The sequence below is a fragment of the Capricornis sumatraensis genome, chromosome 12, assembly GCF_032405125.1.
Source record: "Capricornis sumatraensis isolate serow.1 chromosome 12, serow.2, whole genome shotgun sequence".
Classification (NCBI taxonomy): Eukaryota; Metazoa; Chordata; class Mammalia; order Artiodactyla; family Bovidae; genus Capricornis; species Capricornis sumatraensis.
This window is the reverse complement of record NC_091080.1, coordinates 31054956-31067572: the sequence shown is the minus strand read 5'-3', so window position 1 is coordinate 31067572 and position 12617 is coordinate 31054956. Positions and strand designations below refer to the sequence as shown.

Below are 12617 nucleotides of genomic sequence, written 5' to 3'. Positions count from 1 at the left end.
ACTTGTGCCTCCAGTTGTAGGACTGAAGCTGTTAAGCCTGTGTGTCTGTGTCTGAAATTCAGGGGGTGTTTACCTCTTGTGTATGGAACGCTTTCCTATTTCTGAAGGTGTCAATAAATTAGATTATGGTACCTGTTAATTATAAGCACTTGCTTATAAAGATAAGCAAATGTTTATATAAATTGAATATTCCTGAACTTCACAGAAAATAAGGAAATTAAACCTCTAAAGCTTTAAATTTACTAGGCTTAAAAATAAAAATTATTTTATAGAAGATACTAACTCAGTGATATTTTAAGACTCCCAAGTTCACAAAACTAACGTTAAATCTTTGGCAAATGACTAGAGTGATGAGTTTCAAAACACAGCCAGGTCTTTTTCTGGCTTTATTAATGTTAAATATAATGCAAATGTACATTTTGCTTTTGTACAATTCTTCTTAATTTATATAGGATTAATGGTCAAATAAGCTAATATTATGCCTATATAATATTTAAGATTATGAAAAACAAGCGTATTCAATTAAATAATTTTTCTCATAAACTTTAGATAACAGTTATGTTTTGTAGCATACCAACTTAAAGATAATTCCCCAAGATCTTTGGGTAATTTACAATGGAATCATAGTAAGTTGAGCTAATTGATGTCACTAGACACCTATAGTGGATAATTTCTTTCTTTTTTAAAAAAAATTCAATCTATTTATTTTTGGCTGCATCAGGCCTTAGGGCATTCAGAATCTTTCCTTGCAGCATTCAGACTTCTCTCCAGTTGTGGCTTGAGGGCTCAGTAGACCCTTGGCATGTGGGATCTTAGCTCCCTCACCAGGGCTTGAACTTGTGTCCACTGCTTTAGAAGGTGGATTCTTAACCACTGAACCACCAGGGAAGTCTTGATCATTTCTAAATAAGTTACTGAAATTTTGACTGTACAGCATAATATTAAAGATTATACATGTTTGCTTATTTTTATGTGCTATAGAGAGACTGTAACTTAGGCACATGTCTGCTCAGTCATGTCCAACTCTTTTTGATCCCATGGACTGTTGCCCTGCCAGGCTTCTCTGTCCATGGAATTTTCCAGGCAAGAATACTGGAGCAGGTTGCCATTTCCTACTTCCCAACCCAGGGATCGAACCCCTATCTCCTGCATATTTTGCATTGGCAGGGGGATTCTTTACCACTGCGCCACCTGGGAAGCCCAACATAACTTAGATGAGTCATGTCAAATGAACATGTTTTCCTTTCTTTTACCACTTTAGAGGGATGTAAAAGTGACGTACATTGCAGTAGAAGCTGACGTCACGTTTCGTGAGCTGTGCTAAGATGCTCCCTATGATGGAAAGTTCTCAATTATGCATATCCTCTGTCCTCCCAGTCTTCTCTACAAAATAAGTTAGCTACTTTGGTTAATTACTAGAATTAAAATGGGTGACTGAGATGGTGCCAGGTGCAATGATGAGAAGGAAATACAACCGTGTCTGTGTTTTTGTTTTGGGGAGGGAAAAGAGTAGTTTTAAAGCAGTGGTTCTCAAATTTTTTAGTCTCAGGACCCCTTTACATTCTCAAGTCTTACTTGAGGACACCAAAGAGCTTTAGTTTAAGTGAGTGGTAACTATCAATATAAGTGGCCTGATGGTAACTATCAATATAACTGGCCACCTGATGTGAAGAGCCGACTCATTAGAAAAGACCCTGATGCTGGGAAAGACTGAAGGCAGAAGGAGAAGAGGGCGACAGAGGGTGAGATGGGTGGATGGCATCACTGATTCAGTGGACATCAGCTTGGGCAAACTCTGGGAGACGGTGAGGGACAGGGAAGCCTGGCATGCTGCAGTCTGTGGAGTCTCAAAGAGTTGGGCACGACTTGGCAACCGAACAACAACTATCAATATACTTGAAATAAACCTGAGAAATTTTTAAACTATTGATCCATCTGAAAACAGCAATGATGAATCATTCCCTTTTAACCAAATAACATATGTTTTGGGAAAAATGTATTTTCCAAAACAAAATATTTTGAAGGCAAAATGGCATTGTTTAATATCTATGCAAGTCTTTCTAATGTCTGGCTTAGTAGGAGAAAGCCAGACACTCATCTCTTTCTGTGGGCATTATGTTACTCATGTAGCCTCTGGAAAACTCCATTTTATACTTTTGAGAGAGCTTGAATGAAAAAGGCAATTTTAAAGTAAAATATAAATTTGTTCCAGAATATCAAAGAGAAAAATAAAGGACAAAACATGGAAAGTGAATTTTGCTTGCTTTGGTTTATAATACTTGGGAGTCTTAAAAAAAAAAAGCTGCAAAATACATTAAAATCTTGGTATAGTTCCCTTGGTTTTGATGGCTTGCTTCCTTAGTTTGCTGATTAATACCTTGGATACAATGCAAAAGGATATTCCTTACCTTCTATGGAATCTGCCTAGCTAGCAGAGATTTTGTCTCACCAAAATCCTTTTCAGAGCTTTATGCTGATTTGAAAAGTTCTTGATTATTTAAGGAATGAAAAGAAGAACAAGGGCCCTCATTTGTAAAAAGAGCTACATTCTTTAAGACTGTATTGCTTTCTGTATTTATTTCCCAAGTCTTCTTGTTACTCTGATTATATAGATAGCCAAGTATTGTTGTTTAGGCACCTGTGCTATCTTAAGTATCTAAAGATAAGTATCCTCTGACAATAATTTTGGTTTTGCCTTCCCAGGTTGAGCCCTATATTTTTTGGGAAAAAATTGTTTAGGATATTTTTTTACACCTAAAACTATCTTTGAGATTTCCTAGAGGGGTTCTGGAAAATTACGGATCTGTTTCCTCTGCCTCATAAAAATAAAGATGGTATTAAAAAAAAAATCACATTTGTTTACTGTGTTACTATTTAAAGAGTTGCATAGGAAGAGTTGTCAGATCAGAGAAGATGCTTAGTCTTCCCTAGGTTAAGTCAGTATGGCTAAAAGATTATTAATATATTTCTGAGATTGTATATTACGTGCCAAGACCCTAGAGCTTTATACAATGCTTCCACTCCATAAGATGCTTTTACCTTCAGGGAAAACACTGATCAATTGCTCAGGAAATAGTTATGTAGGGAATATCAATAGAGAATTTCACTCTTCTCAATTCTGATATCATTTATTTCAGTAAAAAATTATCCATTACGTTTCTATAATCTACAGGTAAATTTGTATTATTCTGATGCTTGCCTGAAGGCTTTGTCACAAGCTACAGGCCACAAGGGACAATCTCAGAGTTTCGTGGAAAACGATTCTATGCACCAGGTACTTTTAAATACTAGCATTTTAAAGATTCTTAGGCAAAGAATACTAGACTGACATAACTTAGTCTGTAAACTGGGATAGTGGACTGAGTCAGGATTTCCTTGGATTTCAGGACATTTTTTAGTCTGGAAGTAGATGGCTTTACAGATGCACTGGGATAGTGGATTGAGTCAGGATTTCCTGGGATTTCAGGACTCTTTTTAGTCTGGATGTAGATGGATTTACAAATGCAGACTGCTAAACCAACACCCAGCAGAACAAGAATTAACAACACAGGACCAAATGAACTGAAGAGGGAAATTTTACTGGCGTTACTTGTCTAGAATACTGTTGCTGTTGTTTTAACATTCTACTTTTTTGATCTATGAGGATGCCTTTTCTCTTACTTTTTAGGCTGTCTCAAACCTACCATTTAGTAAAGTCTGCTTTGGTAAGCTAAATCTAAAAATTTAAGAATAATATCCAATTCTCAGAAACCCCCCAGAATTCAGAAACCGTTACTGAATCACCTTGATTTTCATGGCAATATAGTTATTTCACAGTTTAATTAGAATCTATCCACAGGATATCATTGGGCAACCAAGCCCTTACCTACAGTGTCATATGAGAGAATGGTGTGCACTGAATCAGTTATGAGTAGCCTCTTTAGCAACTAAGGGAGCCAGTGCCTTGGGAAGTGGTCCTGCTTCCTGAAAGGAAAACTGGTCCTGTACCTGGTTTGCAGGGTCCTGGTATTACAGGTGTTAAGAAAGCTACCAGGCCAGGAAACTAGCAAATGTTGAAAATCTCAAAGAATTCAACCAAAGTTATAAGTATTATAGGTGAAAACTGGTGATTTTCTTGGGCTTGTTTTCCTGCTGCTAAGTCACTTCAGTTGGGTCCGACTCTGTGAGACCCCATAGACGGCAGCCCATCTAGCCGTGGAATAGCAGATAACAGAGGCTCTGAAAAGCCCAATCCAAGATTCCTTATAAAAACTTTTGTAAATTTCATGGGCTTAATAGTTGCTTAATAACATACAGCTCCATATTTGCAAAGCCAACTAAGATGGCCTATAGGTTAATTAATACTGCATCAATGTAAACGGTGAGGTCAAACTTTGTGAGGCCAGCTGTTTTTCTGTGACCAGGAATAATCTTATGATTATAGGTGAGAAGAGGGGAGGATCTCTCAGATCAAGAACTTGGAAATGAGTAAAAAGAGATTATTTGGTATCTTTTTCAATGGAATATCAGGTGTAATGTGATACATCCTTCTGTGTTTTCTGCCTCTGTGGGAGTCAGAGTTATTATCTTTAACTGTGCTATTTTATAACTCTGTAAACTGTAGGAAATTGACAGCATTGCAAATGAATCTTATCCAGTGAAGATGCAATGAATCCCCATGCCCGGCTCTTCCCATGGAAGAAGTCAGCTGTGAAAATACAAATGCATTTCAGCACTCTCCATTGCCTCTTCATGTTTCTACTCTTTGAATTTCCCTTTGAACTGGCTGTAACATCTTACTAGTTCCTTTACTAATTAATAACTAATATAGAATCTTTCACTAAAAAACAAAGTCAATTTTCTATCTCTCCTGGTTGTGATTAATGCTTCATACATTTCAGGGTATGGACTGATGCCATTGTGACATTCAGGGGCAAGAAGGAAAATCCATCTAGTTGAACAGACTCATAACCACCCAGTGATCTGAACTACAATTCATTTGTTAAGGCACCTTGATACATATCAATGATCTTGCAAAACCAAATAAGCTACAGAAGGAACTGCTTTGCCACTCATAGCTGGCAGCAACATTCAGCAAGAGATACATAATTTATGGGACTCCAATCCTGTTAATATTCCAACACAGAAGAACACAATGATGAATGCTGGATCCCAAGCCTTGTAATAAAGCTGCTCCAGGGCTTCTTGATTTAAGGATTCAAAATACAACCACCTTGCAGTTAAAAACAAGATGAGGAAACATTCCCAGGTTTACAGATCCAGGGTGATAAAACAGTGAAAGATACCTTCCTCTTGCACTCATGTTTCATCTGGCATCATGGTAGCATTTATACTAACTAGAAAGCATCTTAAAACCGGTTATTATTTAATCAATGAGCATTCCGTGGACTGCACTGCAAATGCTCTTATGAGCATATAAAGACTCCACTTTGTTAAAAAAAAAAAAAAAGAATTACAAGATAATGACAGCAGAGCATTAAACCAAGGGTGGGGCCGCTTTAATCATGAGGCCTTGTGCGCCTGCCTAGGTCACATGCCCATGAAGCTGGTCCTGTGTCCAATGCTTCTTAAGAGAAAAGGTTAGCGAAGCCTTCTCTTCTCTCTACAGGAGCAGATTTTCAGACACAGGCTAACATATACCTAAATGTCAGCTTAGGTCCTCTTCCATCCCGGAAGAGTAGGGGATGGTGCTTAACTGAATAGCAAACAAATGAAACTGTCCAAAGAATGGAAAGTCTCAGCCCACTTGGTGAAATCTAATCAGCTATGCACCTACTTCCAGAAATCTCAGGCTCTTAGGTTGGAAACTCCCACCTTCATGAATTTCCCAAACCTCCAAGGACCAGAGGGGTGGCTTCCCCGGTGGCTCAGTTAGTAAAGAACCTGCTCGCCAAGACAGGACTCTCAGGATCGGGATCCCGGGGTTGCGAAGATCCCATGGAGAAGGGAATGGCTACCCACTCCAGTATTCTTGCCTGGAGAATTCCATGCACAGAGGAGCCTGGAGGGCTACATGCAGTCCATGGGGTTGCAAAGAAGTCGGACACGACTGAGCGACTAAACCACCTAAAGCACAATTGCCACCAAGGAGCAGGGGAGGTCGGGGAGCAAGTCACACTTGAGAGGCCTCCAGGATACCTGAAAACACTGTCCTGAGTTCCTGCAGTTCTGTCTGGGTAACACCTCCTGATCCTAAGAACTCTGAGGATCTATTCATCTCCTGAGATTCAGATCAAGAGGCTACCTACTTTCTAGTGCAACAGCAAACTGTCCACCTTTCCCTTGTTTTCATACATCCAGCACAGCTCAAGAGAAGCAGGGAATGTTTTTCTTAGTCACCTTTGGGCCCTAAGAGCCCAATTCAAAGTCTGGTCTGTAGACAGAGCTAAGTGAACATCGGCTGACCGTATCAGGCAAAGAGGGAGTAGGCGCACGTGGCAATATTTCCATTGGAAACGCAACAATTGGGGGGCTTCCTTCATAGCTCAGCTGGTACAGAATCTGCCTGCAATGCAGGAGACCCGGGTTTGATTCCTGGGTCGGAAAGATCCCCTGGAGGAGGAAATGGCAATCTACTTCAGCATTCTTGCCTGGAGAATCCCATGGACAGAGGAGCCTGGCTGGCTACAGTCCATGGGGTCGCAAGAGTTGGACAAGACTTAGCGACTAAACCACCACTACCACAATCAGAGAGAAATAGTCATCTTATCTGGAAGCTTGATTTATGGATTATTACCATTTTTCTTAACGAGAATGCTGTTAACAAGAGTCACTAATATCCCCTTAATCTTGTGCTGATTATTTTACACGCATTATCTTATTTATGGTTTTTGACAACCTTTGAGGGCTTTTTGTTCATATTACACTTATGTTAGAGATGAGGAAACTGAGGGTCAGAGAGATGAGGTGCCTTGTCGAAGCCTACGGAGCCTGCAGCTGAAGAGCTGTCTCATACCCAGCCTGGCCTGCTCTGAGGTCGTTCTCAGTCACCACCCTATACAGAGGAGAGAACTCTACCCTCTGTGAGAACGTTTTTTTTTTCCTATGAGAACACTAGTTGTTAATACTTTGATCTATTATGTGTTTAGCTAAATAGTTAAAAATAGAAAAGACATCTCTTTCCGTTGCCCCTAATAACTCTCCACGGTGACAGTGAGAAGCACTTCTAAATCTCAGATGGTCATGGAGAGAAAGCTTTCATGCGTATTCATCCTTGATCTCCTCCCCCAAACCCAGAAGCAGCTGAAGGCGAGAATGTTACTTCCTTTCATGACTTCAATACAAGAGAAAAGCACAAATCCTCCCAGTGCACATTTATGGATGAATTGCCTATTGCTTTACCAAAAGAATTTGAGAAGGCTGATAACAAAAGTCTTCCTCACGGTAAGAGTAGGAAAAGAGAAACCCTGAACTGGGATTGTGGAAAGAGGACGCAAAGACACAGGCCGTGTGTGCCACGGGTCGTGGCTATGACAGAGCCTCAGGCAGCCTGTGTATCCCAGTCTTGGTGGGGAAATCCACCACAAGGGACCACGCAGACCTTTGCCTCTGCTTCATTTTTAATTTTATTAACCCTGGTGACTCAGCTGGTAAAAGGACCTGCCTGCCGACACAGGAGACATAAGAGATGCAGGTTCGATCCGTGGGTTGGGACGATCCCCTGGAGAAGGAAATGGCAACCCACTCCAGTATTCTTGCCTGGAGAAATCCCAAGGACAGAGGAGCCTGGCGGGCTACAGTCCATGGGGTCGCAAAGAGTCGGACATGACAGAGCACACATATACACTTTTTAAAAGCTGCTTAACACAGAGTCTAGCCCCTAGTGTTGGCTCACTGTTATGAAGGAACTTTATTAAACTTATTTCTTGGCCTCAAAGCATGTGGGATCTTAGTTCCCTGACCACAGACTGAACCCAGGCCCCTTGCATTGGAAGCATGGAGTCTTAATTACTGGGCCGCCAGGCAAGTTCCTTACATGTGCTTCAAATCAAGTTACCACTCAATTAAATTGCTAGCAAGTCTCAGAGACCTAGGAAAACACTATTAGAAAGAAAAAATGTGACCATAAAGCTGGTCATGAAATGATAGCTACTATGGAAGAATATAAAAAGTCCAAGTCTCCTGATCAGATTTGATAAAGTGGGCCTGGGACAATACATGTCCAGGTTTATGCTTTGATCACATCCATCTAACTGGTAACTGATTCTCAAAAAAATGTAACTGGTCCCTGAAAGTGGAAAACCTTGTCTCTGCCTCCTTTCCACAGAGCTTGCACATAATTCATGTTTCACTTGCTCCAGGAAGTACAAGTACCAAAATGCTTCAAATGCAGATAATACTGTGCTGGAGAAGTCTACTTTCTTAGCTTTTTTCCCTTGGACTTGGAGACATTTTCACTGTCATCAATCACTTACTTGTGCTAAAGCTCTCTCTGCTTTGATGGGATTTTTTTACACATCAAATCAAACTGGCTATATAAATGTCACGTTTCCCCACAGAAGGATGGTGTGAAAGCTCAGAACTCGGGACGGAAGCCACAGGGAGCTGTCCCTCCACACCACGCCTGGACATTTCTAGAAGAGGGGAAGGGAGTCTCCCCACCACAAGGGGCAGGGGGCCTCAGGTTCCGTCTGCTCTCCCCAGTGCCCGAACTCAAGGATTTGGTCCATGAACGGGAACTCGGGCCGCCAACGGTCACCCTGAGGGAAGGTAGGGAAATGAGGAATTGTAGGAGAGCAAGGGGCAGCCTCAGACCTAAGCAGAAAGTCTTTGCCTTCTGAAGTAGAAGGGTGACAGAGAACACCGTGGGGCAAGATGAGGACCGTATGTTATTCAATGTTCACTGCCCCCCACCCCCAGGGCCTAGCACAGACTACAAAGAAGGTTCCAGAAGCCTTCTCCACTGGACTGATCTGGGAGTCCTAAGCTACCAGCTTTGGGGTCTTTGAGGATGGAAGTCTATTCGTGCATGTGTGGTAAGCCACCTCAGTCGTGTCCGACTCTTTGTGACCCTATGGACTGTAGCCTGCCAGGTTCCTCTGTCCATGGGATTCTCCAGGCAAGAGTACTGGAGTGGGTTGCCATGCCCTCCTCCAGGGGATCTTCCCGACCCAGGGATCAAATCTGTCTCATGTCTCCTGCATTGGCAGATGGGTTCTTTACCATTAGCACCACCTGGGAAGCCCACAAGCTCAATATTCTCATTTTTTAAAAAAAGGTATCTGACCTCCCTCTTTCACAGGGTTATTATAAGATTAAACTGAAGTGTCTGTGTGTTTTGAAAACTCCTTGACAAAATATTGGGTGCTACTCGAACACAAGAATCACTGAACATGAATCCAGTGGTCAATTTTCAGGGCAAAGGAATGGATGCTGTGAACGTGGGCCTTATCCTTCCTGCCACACGTCCTGGCCCCTTCTCTGTGAACCCCATCCCCCTCCTGTCAGTGGTTCCAGCGCTCCCCTCCCCCCCGGCTCAGGTGTCAGACCTGCTCTCACAGAGTGAAGTCAGTGACACTGACGAAGCTCATCTCGCCTGCTTCGGTGACAACAGGGTAACCCCTTTGAGGCGACCGGTGACAAGGAGCCCCTCACACACTTCACCTTATTACTAAATTTAAATTAAATAAACACCAGGTCAAGGCCTTCCCTTTCCTGTTCAAGGCACTTCTGCCTGGCAGCTCTGGATCTCACCAGCCTGCCCGCCCCACCAAGGTGTGATATCCTATCAGGGTGGACTCCAGGATGGACGTCAGGGTGGACTCCAAGGATAGTCGGCTTCATTTGCTCAAAGTCCAAGCCAGCATGTCTTAGAAACTGGAAGACCTATTCGTTTAGGTTTCATTCTTCCGGGACTGAGAGACTCTATCTCCACTTGATAACCTTTTCCTTTCTTACCCAACTGGAAGGTTTCCCAGCACGTGTTGCCTGGGGACATGCCACACCCAGAAATGCTGGTGGTGAGAACTGACCCTCGCCCTGCCAGCAGTCTTTATGAACCACTGCATAAAAATAAAGCTAGTTATGAGCTAATCTGAATGAGTCCAACAAGCATTACTGATCTTCATTCTAAGCCTGTATTTCATTTCTCTGAAGGAGCCCAAGTTGCAGGAATTTCTTGGCAGATTAAATAATAACCGTGTGTTGTGAGACAAGGCTTCCCAGGTGGCACAGAGGTAAAGGACCTGCCTGACAATGCAGGAGACACAGGAGACTCGGGTTCAGTCCCTGGGTGGGGAAGATGCCCTCGAGAAGGGAATGGCAACCCACTCCAGTATTCTTCCGTGGGCGTCTCAGAGAGTCCACTGCGACTAAACCCACTGTGAGGCAGGGCTGTATTTGGCTCTTCTTTCTCTTCGCTTACATGGATGACGTCAATTCCTTCTATGTGACCTCTATATGTGTCCCTTTGTCATGGAGAGAAACAGAAGGGAACAGTTCCTTTAACGACCTGATACTGAGGTCCCAGTGGCTCAACAAGCCAGGTGTAGTCCCAGACAACTGATCTGTTCTCTCATGTGGGAGAGGAGGGCTTAATAGCTACGTCTCTAAAACTGAACTCTAACACAAAAAGATAATGGTCTGTGCGTAGGCCCTCTAAAGTTGAACTGTGTCTGTGTGTGCTCATTCGTGTCTGACTCTTTGTGATCCCACGGACTGTAGCCTGCCAGGCTCCTCGGTCCATGGGATTCTCCAGGCAGGAATACTGGAGTGGGTTGCCATTTCCTACCCCAGGGGATCTTCCAGGCTAAGGGATCAAACCTGCGGCTCCTGGCATTGGTAGGTGGATTCTTTACCACTGGACAACATGGGAAGCCCCAAATCGAATTAGCTCATATTTAATAACTCCAAACCATAAATTTAACTACTTAGGAGAAGTTTGTTTGCTTTTAAGAGTTTTTTTTTTTTTTTTGATGGGGAGCATTTTTAAAGTCCTTACTGAATTTGTTACAATACTGCTTCTGTTTTAATGCTTTGGCTTTTTGGCCATGAGGCATGCGGTATCTCATCCCCTTAACCAGGGATAGAACCTGCAGCCCTGGCGTTGGAAGGTGAAGTCTTAACCACTGGACTGCCACAGGAGAAGTTTTTTAAGCTAGTGTTTCCAGACAGATCTGTAGGCAGAGCTAATGCCGCTTAAAACCAGCCAGCTCAGGGAAGTTGATATTAGAGTCATCTTTAATATGTCTGGAAACTTTAAAAGTTAAAAACAATTCGGATTAGCTTTAGAGTTCTAAAGCAGATAGAAGATTCTTTCCAGCCACAGGATCAGACTTGGCCTCCAGGCACTGTGGGCGGCACAAGCAGGATGAATCAGTGAGGTCCAAGGGTCCCCAAGAGAGTTGCGCAGGAAGCTTGTGATGACACGACGCCCTTAGCTCCAGACCAGTGAGGATCTCAGAGGACGGGGCCGAGGCTTCTACTTCGCAGTGTCCTCAGTGATTCCTTGTGCAGGCGAAGTGTGAGAACTGCTCCCAGGAACAGCACTAAGCTTTTCTCTGCTGTTCCCCTCGGCCTCCTGAAATCCACCCCTTAAGGAAGAACAGTCTGATATGAATTAAGGCGAGTTCTCAGTAACTGTCTGGGGAAGGACAGAATGTACTAGGTGAGGATATTATCGCTCCCTTTCTCCTTCAGTTGCCAGTAATCTTGCAGCCACATTTGAACTCAATTACAGAAATTCTGTAGGACTTCGTGGCTTGCATTTTGAAGCTCTTTTTTTGCCCTTCCTCTCAAACATTTACTCTTATGGTCTTCTCTCTGGTTCTCCTTTTTACCTTTTACTTCTTTGCTGGCATTATTTTTTTTTTATGGCTTTTTGGTAAGCACTCTCAAATCCTCTGTGAACTAAAACAGGGTATAAATAAATAAACATATTTCCGTACAGATATAAATCAAAGTGGCCATTTGCGTCCCTGCCATGTTACTCCCACGCTCAGCTCTGGGCACGGAGACTGGCTTGCATGCCTCTGTTCTAGCTTTCAGCCCGGAGTCTTCCCAAAGTTCTTTGTAAAAACATGCAGCAGGGAATCCCCTGGCGGTGGTTCAGTGGTTGGGACTACGAGCTTTCACTGCTGAGGGTGCACGTTCCATCCCTGGTTGGGGAACTCAGATCCTGTGAGCCGAGAAGCACAGCCAGAAACAAAAGCATAAAATAAGATAAAAAAGCACCAGCAGCCTTACTTGTGTCCTTGGAGCTCAATGGCTGTTCCTTTTCTCCCACCGATGTCCCACATGATGACGGAGTGATCGGAGCTCCCCGAGAACAACACCCGCTGGACAGGGTCCCAGCAGAGAGCAGTCACCCCACCTGAGAGGAAAGAGAGCTGGCCATTAGTCACAAAGTGACAACGCTATTCACGGATGAGTCGTGAGAGCGAGGGAGTTCAGATCTAGGGCAGTTCCTGGCACGTAAAACACTTTTGTTGAAAAGAACAAGTCCCCAATGAGAGAGAAAAAAAAAAAATTGGTCCCAAGAATAAAAGTCCCATGCTTTGTGCATTTTTCCCCCCAAACTTAATGTTCCATAAAATCAAACACTGTAAAGACTAAAGGGAAATGAAAAAGGCAATTAATTGACCTTAAAAAAAAAAAAAAAAGACATGGTTCTAAGCATG

General features: G+C 42.9%; 1 protein-coding gene across 1 annotated transcript in view; it reads right to left on the bottom strand.

Moving 5' to 3' along the window:
* Positions 1-12617, bottom strand: part of WDFY2 (WD repeat and FYVE domain containing 2) — a 174531-nt gene that overhangs the window by 12167 nt on the left and 149747 nt on the right. Inside the window, exon 7 of the mRNA XM_068984542.1 lies at positions 12184-12310. Coding sequence (XP_068840643.1) covers positions 12184-12310 — 127 coding nt within the window. The remainder of the gene's footprint in view (positions 1-12183; positions 12311-12617) is intronic.